The 12,505-nt window shown below is 29.2% G+C and overlaps 5 protein-coding genes across 7 annotated transcripts; 2 read left to right on the top strand and 3 right to left on the bottom strand.

The window, feature by feature from the left end:
- The first annotated feature begins 1,327 nt into the window (after positions 1-1,327).
- On the top strand, positions 1,328-3,679 carry Rfc38 (replication factor C subunit RfC38). Its single transcript, XM_076768116.1, has 5 exons — positions 1,328-2,389; positions 2,477-2,614; positions 2,690-2,855; positions 2,929-3,247; positions 3,318-3,679. Exons 1-5 carry the CDS (start codon positions 2,303-2,305, stop codon positions 3,673-3,675), a joined length of 1,068 nt encoding a protein of 355 aa, XP_076624231.1. The 5' UTR covers positions 1,328-2,302; the 3' UTR covers positions 3,676-3,679.
- A 111-nt stretch (positions 3,680-3,790) lies between these two features.
- LOC143343329 (succinate dehydrogenase cytochrome b560 subunit, mitochondrial) lies at positions 3,791-5,120 on the bottom strand. Its single transcript, XM_076768120.1, has 5 exons — positions 4,935-5,120; positions 4,798-4,854; positions 4,347-4,546; positions 4,127-4,269; positions 3,791-4,027 (listed from the first exon to the last, which is right to left on the bottom strand). The coding sequence occupies exons 1-5, from the start codon at positions 4,952-4,954 to the stop codon at positions 3,923-3,925; spliced, it is 525 nt and encodes a 174-aa protein (XP_076624235.1). The 5' UTR covers positions 4,955-5,120; the 3' UTR covers positions 3,791-3,922.
- Positions 5,121-5,232: 112 nt separating this feature from the next.
- Positions 5,233-8,700, top strand: LOC143343327 (uncharacterized). 2 transcript variants are annotated; one of them, XM_076768118.1, is made up of 5 exons: positions 5,233-5,776; positions 6,577-6,838; positions 6,923-7,130; positions 7,880-8,078; positions 8,462-8,485. In XM_076768118.1, the coding sequence occupies exons 1-4, from the start codon at positions 5,458-5,460 to the stop codon at positions 8,027-8,029; spliced, it is 939 nt and encodes a 312-aa protein (XP_076624233.1). In that variant the 5' UTR covers positions 5,233-5,457; the 3' UTR covers positions 8,030-8,078; positions 8,462-8,485. The 2 variants fall into 2 exon arrangements, with proteins under 2 accessions (XP_076624233.1, XP_076624232.1); XM_076768117.1 differs by having other exon boundaries at positions 5,238-5,776; positions 7,880-8,009; positions 8,462-8,700.
- Positions 8,623-10,812, bottom strand: Stas (Transmembrane protein stas). The gene is made up of 4 exons (XM_076768119.1): positions 10,519-10,812; positions 10,062-10,173; positions 9,871-9,999; positions 8,623-9,539 (listed from the first exon to the last, which is right to left on the bottom strand). Exons 1-4 carry the CDS (start codon positions 10,550-10,552, stop codon positions 9,032-9,034), a joined length of 783 nt encoding a protein of 260 aa, XP_076624234.1. The 5' UTR covers positions 10,553-10,812; the 3' UTR covers positions 8,623-9,031.
- Positions 10,813-11,213: 401 nt separating this feature from the next.
- On the bottom strand, positions 11,214-12,401 carry LOC143343330 (ubiquitin-conjugating enzyme E2 T). 2 transcript variants are annotated; one of them, XM_076768123.1, is made up of 3 exons: positions 12,265-12,401; positions 12,027-12,189; positions 11,214-11,867 (listed from the first exon to the last, which is right to left on the bottom strand). In XM_076768123.1, the coding sequence occupies exon 3, from the start codon at positions 11,857-11,859 to the stop codon at positions 11,392-11,394; it is 468 nt and encodes a 155-aa protein (XP_076624238.1). In that variant the 5' UTR covers positions 11,860-11,867; positions 12,027-12,189; positions 12,265-12,401; the 3' UTR covers positions 11,214-11,391. The 2 variants fall into 2 exon arrangements, with proteins under 2 accessions (XP_076624238.1, XP_076624237.1); XM_076768122.1 differs by having other exon boundaries at positions 12,027-12,401.
- Positions 12,402-12,505: the final 104 nt, after the last annotated feature.

The following is a 12,505-nucleotide window of genomic DNA, read 5'->3' as shown; positions in this document are numbered from 1 at the left end:
AGCAAGCGAAGACTTCTAAAGAAAAGTAGACACTAGTGACTTTCTCTTGAAGCAGAAAAATGAATCAACCTGGTGGACCGTACATATCTACATACATATTCGTTGAAAGTATGTGATAACGAAGTCTGAAACACATTATTCAAACGTTCTAGTTTACATTCAAGGTCAGCATTATGTGTATGCAAATCATGCACTGCATCAGGGCGCCTCTTGCGATGGATGCTTCAATAAAAAAGGAACAAACTGTAGTATGAAATTAATAGAAAAAAAAAAATACACAATTATCTGAACATAGCTTTCTATACAAACTATCTCTATAAAAGTTTTGCTAGTTTAAAAGCAAGAGTACTAGATTCGTTTGAACGAGAATTAATTTGTAAAATAATATATATAATACATACTATTTTAGATTAAAAAATGTTAGTTCCATTTATATTTAATTCATATAATTTGAATTAAAAGAAGCGTTTACGTTACAATTTGCAAATTACTAGTAATTCTGACGCTGATCTTGTTTATATTGTTTGTATTTCCAAATATTTAAAAAGTTGTTTCCTTAAATTTCATTATGAAATCGTGTTCGGTGCAATTCGTTTAAAAAAATTGAATTTCCGTGTAAAAAATCTAATTACGTTCATTAAATAAGATAAATCTGTTTCGATTTATACGATAGAATAATGATAGTGCATCATTAGAACCATTTTCACGCATTGCCATTATCATTATTAATTTAGATTATTTTACGTGTAATTTCATTTTTATACAAAACTTACGTACTTTTTAGGATGTAATCATTTCGTTATGGATAATACTGATCTATTTCGTACAATGATTTATTGTATCTACCAAAGTGTGTTAGCTTTTGATGAAAAAGCAAGCAATTATTGTATAATGAAATATACAAATAAAAGCTAAGATAAAGTTATATCTGTATTCCAGTTAGAGGTGTGCGAGAACACGAAATTTTTCGTGTTTTCGAGACTCTCAAAAAAGTCGGGATTTCTGAAAATGTTGAGAACCCACTAATCATTTATATTCGATTTAGAAATTGAAAGAATACTATCTATCACGAATTTTTTTTAAGAGTGTCATATAAACAAATGTGTGACTGTATATTTGCATATTCTATAGGCTGCTATACAGCACTAACGAGTGCAGTAGTGTCCACATAAATGACCAGGGTTATCCCCATTAATTCTTAGAAGCCAAGCGGCTTCGAACATCGAGCGTGTCGAGCGTAACTTGATGCCGGTCGTTATCGATACATTGTATATACAGGGTGTTCGGCCACCCCTGGGAAAAATTTTAATGGGAGATTCTAGAGGCCAAAATAAGACGAAAATCAAGAATACCAATTTGTTGATGAAGGCTTCGTTAAAAAGTTATTAACAATTAAATTCAAAAATTTCAAATCATTCACGGAAAAATTATTTTCATTTGCGGGAGTCAATTACAACTATTTTTGGTCAATAGACATACCCCCGAAATCCTACGCACTTTCGAGAAAAAAATTCTTTACCGAAAATATAATTTCTGGCCAGAAATGTTGCTCGAAAATTTCATGCGTATATTAGACAACTTTCCTGTAGGGCGTCAAACAAAATTATTAAAAATCAAAAACGAATTTTTAAGAACAATCGATCGGAGTTAGGTGCCTTTCAAGAAAAAAATTCAGTACAAGTGGAACTTTAAACGTTAATAACTTCTTAACGGAGCCTCCATCAACAAATTGATATTCTTGATTTTCGTCTTATTTTGGCCTCTAGAATCTTCCATTAAAATTTTTCCCAGGGTTGGCCGAACACCCTGTATGGTTTCCTTCTTTCCGTTGAATTTTGAGAACTAACCATGCCCCCATAAGTGACCAAGCTCGTAGCCGGCCTCGGTCAATTATGTGGACACTGCTATAGTTCGAGAAACAATAGTCGAGTTCTTGAAATTTTCGAGAAATCCGATAATCCGATTCTTTCGGGAATCTCAAAATTTTCGGGTTCTCGTACTCATCTAACTTTAGTCTTTTAATTTATAAGCTAAAGATACTCGTAAAGAGAATAATAAAAACATGAAGGGCAGGGTAATCAAACTGTGGGAAACATCCTTACAGAGTTGTCCACAGTTTCGTATATTTCAAAAATCGTTAGATATATTTACCTTTTTTATGACAGTAGAAATGAAGTGTTATTAACGTTTAACTTACGACTATTGCATATGCAAATAACTAATTTAGTAATTATATTTGTGAATCGGCAAATACGTGAGATTTTAGTAAGAATTTTTGAAATATTTTACAAAATATTTTAAGATGAGTCTTTGGGTAGATAAATATCGCCCGACAATGCTCGGAAAATTGGATTATCACACAGAACAGGCAGAATATTTAAAAAATATGGTAATTACATCTGTTAAAACATATATGAATTAAAAGAAAGGTTAGGAACGTTTATTTTTATTAAATTAATTGAACGTTATATTGCAGGTGAAAAAGGGAGATTTTCCACATTTATTAGTTTATGGGCCACCTGGTGCAGGGAAAAAAACTCGTATAATGTGTATTATACGAGAGTTATATGGAAGTGGAGCTGAAAGACTAAGAATGGAAACTATGAATTTTGAGGTATTTTATATTTGTTACCGGTTTAGCAAATATAATTATCTTTAAGTATAAAATTTATTTATTTATACTGTTTAGACACCAGCCAAAAAAAAGTTAGAAATAACAACAATAAGCAGCAACTATCATATAGAAGTAAATCTTAGTGATGTGGGAATATATGATAGAGTTGTTGTGATGGATTTGATAAAAACAACAGCACAAACTCATCAAATAGACTCGAGTGGGCAAAGAGAATTCAAAGGTAAATATGAAATTACAATTGGTTGTCTGAATTTTTTAAATTTTCATTCAATAACAGTAATACTTTACACTAGTGGTACTGCTAACCAATGTGGATGAACTTACAAAAGATGCTCAACATGCCCTTAGAAGAACAATGGAAAAATATGTTGCTACCTGTAGGCTAATACTTTGTGCAAATTCAACGTCGCGGGTTTTGCCAGCAATAAAGTCACGATGTTTAGGAATTAGAGTACCAGCTCCGTCAATATCAGACATAAAAAGTATCTTGCACTCAATTTGTAAACGCGAAGGTTTAACTTTACCCGATGAATTAGCTGTTAGATTAGCCGAAACAAGTGGTAGGAATCTTAGGCGAGCGATATTAATGCTTGAAGCTTGCAAAGTCGAACAGTAAGTGTAGCTGTAACTACAAGAATTCGCGCAAATGAAACAATTTTTTATATATTAATTTCATTTTCAGGTATCCATTTACTGAAAATCAAAAAATTACGGAACCGGACTGGCAAGTGTATATTCGAAACACGGCTAATATGATGGTTAGCGAACAAAGTCCGAAAGAGCTTCTCAAAATACGCAACAGACTTTATGAGTTGTTGACGCATGCCATACCATGCGATTTAATATTTAAGGGTCTTTTACAAGAATGCATAAAAAATTGTGACTTGCAATTAAAAATTGAAATCGCAACGGTTGCAGCCGAATATGAACATAAGATGCATAGAGGGTCAAAACCAATTTTTCATTTAGAAGCATTTATCGCTCGCTTTATGTTAATTTATACAAAATTTATTCAGTCATCTCTTGAAGGTTTTGAGTGATGTATTTATTGATTATTCAAATTATAACTACCCAAACATAAATAAATTTTTGAAATAAATTATCATATACACTTTTTAATTATGCTACACTTATCAATTATAAATTAATCGATGATTCTGTCTAACAAATTATTTTATTCTAAGTTTAATATGATTCACAAAATATAAGATGCAACTTACCAACTTGGTAATACAATTAATTTTGAATGAAAATTATATCACAACATAGTAATGTAATTATTTAGACTTACAATGCAGCCAAGAGAATAGCAGAAACTGCTGATAATGCAAGTACTGCATAACCAGTGCTATACACTTCTTTGATTGTAAGGAACATACCCATATCCCAAGCCTGCGAATTTAAAAATAAAGATTTATTCCTTTGCGTTTTAAAAAATAAAAGTTATCTAAAAGATAATAAATTATTAAGAATGTATAAACGATATTTTACCAAGTGTCGAAATCCATTAAAAGTATGATACGTAGCAGGAAAAGCTAACATAGTTTTTCCTAGGAAAAGGAGCGGAGTAGACAAACCTAAATTTTGAGTCATTTCAATAAGGCAAGGAATACCTCCAGGAATAAACAAAGTTCCTATAATTGGAAGTTGTTCATTTAACAATGAATGGCTTTCTATGTTTTCATTTTGAACAGAGATAACATAATCTTACCTAAACCAAGTAACATCGCATAACTTGATAATATCAGTCCTGTTGTACGATGCGTTATTGACAAAAACGATGTTAACTGAACTTGATATATAGACAAATGTGGTGACATAGGTCGCTTGAGGCGTGCATTCTTCTCATCATGAGTTTCACAAACCGTGCTTCCCATACACAGTGGTTTAGAAACAGCAACATTAAGTGAGCTACGTAATTTATTTCAATAACTGTTACTTCTACATTTTAATGTCACATGAAACTGTGAAAGCTAAAATAACGTTTACCGAGATCCTTTAAAATTAGATTATTTTAATATTAAATTTTGAATTGTCAATATTTGAAAAGTGAACTACACGCGTAATTCGTACATAAATATAATTTATAAACTCTGAAATTTGTTCAAATTTAAGTGACATTCGAATCAAATGAAGAGGTTATGTATTATGTAACATGTCACCTGCAAGTGTATAAACTCCGGAAATTGTTAAAATTGATGTTGCGTCGACACAGCAGCCTAAAAGAAATTCATTCTTATAATCTATATTATTTTAAATGGAATTAAATCAAATAAGGAATTAAACAACATTTCACTACCTCGTATAACACAACGCCATGTTTGTTTTATGAGTACTCTATAATTCAGCTGTAGGTAAACACACTCCCAGCTGTGTCAAATACACAAATGCAATTCTTTTTAATAAATCTGCATGTACAATAGGCTACAATAATCTCGTTTAACTTGGGGGAAAATTGTAGGAAGTCACTAACATTGACTACCCCTTCTCCGTCATAATAAGCTTGTATGAGTGTCACTGATGCCTATGTCCACATAGATACCTATCATGTATGTAATATAGAGATCAGTGACTTCACGGTTGAAGTTCGACCAACTTAACGCAGTAAATATACAATTGAGCTGCTTAGGAACCCTAATTGTCGAACTGTCAGCAGTTTGTGGATTTGTCATTTATTATTACTACAATAGTCAGAAATTTATATAAATATTTTGAAACATATAATCTGTTTTTGCATATACACGTACACATATTCTATATGGCTGTAAATAAAGTTACAATTGAAAACTGAATTCTTATCAATCTTATTTTGTTTTTGAAAAATGGTTAATTTAGAATTGTATAAAATCAAACTAGAAGAGATTCGCCAGTATGCACGTGAAAATGATATTTCAGAGTCTGAAATTGATGCAACTTTACAAAGCTCCTTTCGTATTCTTAAAAAAAAAGAAAAAAAATGTGTATCTTGTTTAAAAATCATGATTTTAATTTCGTTCGTGACTATCATATGTTTTGTATCTTTTGATTCGAGATTCTTAGCAGTTATGATAATGAGAAATTTGCAAAATTCTATTTATCCATCTTTGAAATTGCTTAGAAAAATAGCCATGCCAATAATTCAATATTACCCTTCTTTATCTGGTACGATCAAATTATAAATTATTTTAAAATAATGATATTAATAATAAATTTTAATAACCATGAATTTACATAGAATGCATAGATTGTTTGATAAATAATTTAATATAATATTTTGTAATTTAATTAGAACATAGTTTGTTTTAACTTTCTTTCAAAACACAAAACTGTCTATAAATATAGTATAAAATGTTAATAAAAATTATTAACACGTTCGCGGACGTGAATGCTATATAATGACACGAATGCCATTAACATTCATATTTATAAGCCATATTATTATGCATTCAATTCTATATAGTTTTTATTTTTTCAAAGTATTATGCACTTTAATGCAATGGTTAAAGAATAAATCACCTGTTTATTTTTTGTAACTCATTAAAATTTGCACTATCCGCGAACGTGTTAACGTTGAGGAATATTAATTATTAAGTTATGTAAATATTTTAAGAGATATTTTTCAAAGATTATTCTACATTTAATTAAAACATTCACTACAAAATAGTATTGAATTCCAAGAGATTAATATTAAAATATAATTTTATACACTACATTATGAACTGTGTGTTTTTTCGAATATTTTTTTATTTCTCTTTAGTTTAATATTAATAATTTTCTATTTTTATTTAATGAAGTATAACTAAGTTCTAAAGTATCCTTTGACAATAAGAGCAAAAATTATTATATCTCATTCAGAATTTGTAGATTCTTAGTATCAAAGAAAGCACACTATATGAGTCTTTATAATTTATAAGAGAAAAATTCTAATTTTCATGTTTATTTTTATATTCATATTTTTATAGAATTTTATGATGAATGGTGTATATTGGAAAATCCATATTTCTATGTAAATGATATTGATTGTTGGCCCTGTAGTGTTGTACACTTTGTACCTGATTTAACTGGTCATCATATATCTAGATCCTTTAATCCTGGAATTCCATATACAAAAACAGAAAATTTATCAGAAATTCGTATGGAAAATGTACGACAATTATTTTGGCAAAATTTAAAAGTATTTGAAAAAGATGCTAGGAAAGTATTCTCTAATAACTTGACCTACAGGTAGTACACAAAAATTGAAACGAGAAAATTATTTAAAATAAAACAAATATATTATTTTTTTGAATCCCAAACACATTGTTTCAGAAATATTCACAGTATAATGGAAAGTAAAATGGATTTAAATCCTTCGAAGAATTTAGATAATCACATTATGTGGAGAATTAATCGCATGACAGCAGGTAGAATTTTGAGAAAATTATTTCCAAAGCCTGAAAGTACTCCAATTTGGTGGGAACAAAGTATGGAAAAATTTATTTTTTTTGATGAACAAAACTCTCCACCTTATTCTCTGGTAAGAGATTACTTCTTAGATATTTTCATAAGTTAAGAAATATTATTTGGTATTTACAAAGAAAATCCTCAGGCACAATGCTAACTTTTTAATAAAGATATACAAAATCATGAGTTTTGAAATACTGGAGCTAATGATACATATGCAGTTATAGGTGTAGTTGGTTAATAATATAAGAAACATTTAATGTTTTGGCATTTTTCACCTTCTAAAGAGTAAATAATTTGATGAGAATGTATAGTAGCTATTAAGTTATTTTGAATCTAGGCACTACATACTTAAAAATATGTAATAAAAATTTAAAAAAAAAACTGAAAAATCACTTGGGAAGAAATTTCAGCAAGTTTTGTATTGGAAGAACACAGGTTCTTCAAAAAACAAAGCACACAAAAACTTTAACATTAGTCTTGTAAACTAATAACTTTCTACTCTCAAAAACGACATATGTATTAATAATACCAGTATTTGTAGCTCTAACACTGCACAAAACCCTAATTATAAAATCAGTGATACATTCAGAGAATTCTTTTTGTTAGATACATGGAATCAATATTATTGTACTAGTTACTCAGATTATCAACAATATTCTTTAACAAATAGAGTTTCTTTGTTACTAATGGAATTTGAAATATTTATCATGTAACTTATGATTCATTATAGTTATTTTAGTTTATAACTATTAAAATTATATAAATCTTAAGCTTTAAACTATTTTTATAATTAATAAATTGTACTTTATTAAATGACAGCCAAATCCCGAGTGCAGTAATGTAGTGATAAGATGTACGACTGGTGCCAGATTGATCAAAATGATATCAAGTCCAGAATGTACTGAATCCTGTAAACCCTTCACAGTATTACTATCCACTGGAAAAACTTGTATGTACCTTAATTTATAGTTAATTAGCCCCTGAATGTACATACTGGTAACATGCATGAATATATTTTGTATGACTCATTTTTTATTAATTTATAAAAGTAAAAACTTATCCTTACATTTCATCTTAATCTTACCTTTTTATTATAATAATCATACTTTCTATGTCATTGAAAATGAAACTTATTGTATTATCCTTAAATTATAATTTCATAATAATGAAAATTGATCATTTTTTGTTATCAAAAGACTAAAAAACAAATCGTACGTTAAAGGGCTAAATAAGTAAATTAATTTCTAATTTATGATGTCAATCTATCTTTATTCTTGATGTTGTATATTTTTAACAAACATTTTATTTATATTTAATTTAAATTATTTTTTGCTATAATTAATTGCGTGCTATTTAATATTCATAAGACAATTCATTATTTAAATTACATTTTTGTTTCAGTGTGGTACAATTGGTGGTACTGGCGACCAATCAGCCTTTCAGCTATAAATACAACTAATGTTTCCATAAATTACATGACTTCGTTTTGCTAAATTACTTTGCAATGTTATTTAAATTATTATTTTTTTTGAAAATAGAAGCTAATTGCGCGTTAAAATATATATAACAGCAATTAAAATTCAGTTTGTCAAGATTTTATAAATCTAAAGTTTTGTTGATAAACTCAATAAATTATTACAATAGAAATATAAGAAAGTTTATATGAAGAATTGATTAAAATAAATCTGAAAAGATTAAAAAAATCTACAGAATTAAAATTTTTAACGTTCTTTTTTATTAATTTTTAAGTAAGTGTGCTTTTAAAAAATCCTTCATTTTGACTCAAGGAATTTTTTTTACTGTTTGATTAATAACAATTTTTATTATATTGAAATCGATTCAACATTAACGATTGAATTGCAACTAAATTAATCTTAAATATTTTTGTTATATCTTTAGCTTCCTAAACACTTAACACAAATAAGTGCATTTTTTGAATAAATAAAATTTTATTCAATTTTTCCCTAAAATTTAATCTAACTTTTGTTGTAGTTTTTGCTTAAATAAAACAGGTACTAATGATAGCACTGCAAACACGCACAAAATTAGAATACTGTTCCAGGACCATGCGTCACTAGAAGAAGTTAAATTTTGCAGCGTCTGACCTGCTTGTATTGCAACAAAAGATGGAGGAGCAACTCCAAAAAATGTGCCTATAGCAAAAGGTGCAAGAGGTACTCCGATTACGGGACTAGCTAGATTGATGAACCAATTTGGTAGTAGTGGAGTTATCCGAAGAAACAACATATAATTAAAAAGGTGGTGTTTGTGTTTTTTTACTGTTTGCATCCATTCTTGTGCTTTTTCTGGGAAGTATCTAAAAAGTAGTTTACGCCCCAGAAGCGACGACAGAAAGTAACAAAGTGATGCTCCTACTGCACTGCTGGTACATACTAGAAATAAAGCTAAAGGAAATGGAAAAAGAAAGCCAGACAGGATTGAAAGGAAAATGGAACCTGGAATAGCAAAAGTTTGTAAGCTGAATTCATGTTAAGGAATTTTAGATTATTTATATAACTTAATATTCAACTACTAAATGCATTCTAATAAATTTTGAATTATTCCAATTTTAACAAAAACTAAATCTATAGCATTTCATATTAACTCTTTCACTGTGGTATATTTTAATCAAAAATATGCTCCTTATGCGACGAACATGCCCAATTTCTTTAAATTACTTTGTCTCCTTAAATCTTTATAGACTTAAAAATATAAATCTTGGGTATAACGCTAGTATTTGATAACGTATCTATATGTACACTATCCACAGCAAAAGGGTTAAAGATATTAAACGAAATATTTAAGGATACAAAATATATGTAATAAATAATCCAGCTAGTACTTGGAAATAATAGAGGTCTTTATATCGACTTAACAGTTTACCCAGGTTTTTAGCATCTTCAATATGTAATGGTAACTTCAAGTGTTGTCTTTCATTTCTGAAAGAATAAATAGCAAATTTATGTATTTCTATTAATGGAATGTGTTCATTTTTTCTTACTCTGCAAGTTCTGGAAAACTAGTATACACATAAAACATTGCTGACAATGAAGTAATAAAGATCACTGCAACTGTTAGAATAGCTTGCTTAGTTGATGTTTGTTTCAAGGAATCTGAAAATATGTTTAAATGTTTGTTAAAGTATTAGTAAACATTTGATAGTATTGAAATTAAAAAAATGTAAGACGTTTCGTTTGCTTTAGATAATGTTTTCAATTGAAATAGGTTAGAATTTGAAATAGGAAATAAATATTATTTATTTATGAGTATGTAAATTTTAAATTTGATTAATAACGAAGATGACAACGTTCGTTAGATTTATTATTTCCATTTTTAATGTTCACTTAACAATCGATTAAATTTTAAAATTTGTTTCAATAGAAAATAACAAGCACAATATCACTTCAAAAAATCAAAGTTTACTGTCAGAAAAATATATTTTACAACAGTTTTCTCACCAGCATTTTGCCTTACTCTACTTTCCGTTTTCATATTTGTATACTGCCACTGTTCTATTACGAGTCAATTACCCAGAAATTCAAGATGGCGCGGGAGTAGAAAAGAACGTTTACTTTTTCGTACAAAGTTTTCTCAAATTTAATAGTATATGCTTGATCCTAATTACATTTAATATTTAATGATTTTAACACGGACAACTCTGTACATGATTGTATACGTTCCTTATTGGGTGACGCGGTACAAAAGATTAGACCAGTGTAAACCAGTGTTACCAGATCGCACACCAGGTGCACTGGTGGGGATCCGATGATGGCTCGCTACGCAGTATTACCAGACTCGGTGGGAACTACTCTAAGAGTAGTCCTCTTTCCACTTTCACACACTACGTCAGATCACGTGTACGCGCGCTCGTAAAGTTTTGGAGTATCGAGAAAAACAAACTGACACTAACACTTGTTCCCTTTCTCGATTTTTCGAAGCTGCCCGAAGTGAGTGTGGATGCACTTCACACTACCTCAAGGGAATCGAAAGAGAAGACAAATGTGAACCTTTTCATCTCGCTCTCTATGTAGAACTGAATATATACTTGTAGGTAATTCAATCGCATTGTAATTATTCTATAAGAGCTATTATACTGAAAGTAAATTTTAATCATTCATACAATAAATATTTAAATTATCTCAACACTTTTTCGTCTTTAGAAGAAAAATATTTATACCATGACATATCTTTTTTTAAATTACACAGATTCATTCATCATTACATAGAATGTTTTTGAAATAAACAAATTTAAATTATACCTTATATCTGAAATATGTATATTATCAATATATTTATATATTTTAAAGATATAACAAAATATTTACAATTGATTAAGAAAGTTTATTTTTAGTTTCTTCGACATACTTTTTTACTTGTTGTTCAAACTTTTGTCTGTTAAATTTATATTCTTGAGCTATATCTATCATTAGAGGATCATCAGGATTTGGATTTCCTAGTAGATGTTGTATAGCATCCAAAAGATTTTTCAAACCAATAGTAGGCTTCCAACTACCTTTAGGTGGCATGTTTAATAAATCCATACAAATACGGCCTTTATTATCAATGTTTGGATGATAAACAGGTGTTTTAAAAGTAATCCGTGGAGGTTCAAATGGATACTTCTCAGGTACATCAATTTCTAGTTCAAAAATGCCACCATTGTATGGGCTCCCACCTGGTCCAACAATTGTTGCGACAAGACTTGCAAAATTATTTGTCTTTGTATAACAACAAATTCCTTCTGTAGGATTACATTCTAGTTGTTTAAGTTCACGTTTTAATCTAGAGGACCTTTGCATTATGATACCTTTAATAAGAAAATTTTATTATTTTAATTAGTAATTTATTTTAGTAATACGTTGAAACTTTAAAAACTTATAATTAACAACAATGATGTTTAATTATCTTTATCAACAAACTTGAATTTTTTTTTTTAATTTCTTCATATTATATTTATAACATTTACCTGTTTAAATTCGTTTTAAATATGATTTTGTTTCAACTGTTTTACTTCCAGTTGTTTTAGTTGTTATTTTTAATTTAATCTCTCGATTTCAATGTTATTCCGTTAACTGGAAATCTAGCGCCATATATGCATATGCCGTGTTCTCGCGCAAATTTAATACATCCTAGGGTACAGTGGGTTAAATAGATTTAGGATATTTGAAAGGAAAGTCACTAGTCACTAAACTCCAATTACATACAGTCATAGAGTAACATACAGGGACAACACTTTTGTCGAAATTTTTGATGTCGATATCCTAATTTTGGAGACCTTGAACCACTGATCTCTATATACCTCTGTGATATACCTGTATTACGTCGAGACGGTCGAGATTCCGTCGGCATTGGTAAAAAAGAATTTCCCTAGATTTACTTAGTTTAATCCTCCTCCGGGGGCGGGATAGAGGTGTCACTGTCGTTCGGCATGGCTGGTAACTGGTA

This window comes from Colletes latitarsis, chromosome 7 (assembly GCF_051014445.1).
Source record: "Colletes latitarsis isolate SP2378_abdomen chromosome 7, iyColLati1, whole genome shotgun sequence".
NCBI lineage: Eukaryota > Metazoa > Arthropoda > Insecta > Hymenoptera > Colletidae > Colletes > Colletes latitarsis.
Note: the sequence above shows the minus strand (reverse complement) of the source record. Positions and strands in the feature narration are given on the sequence as shown.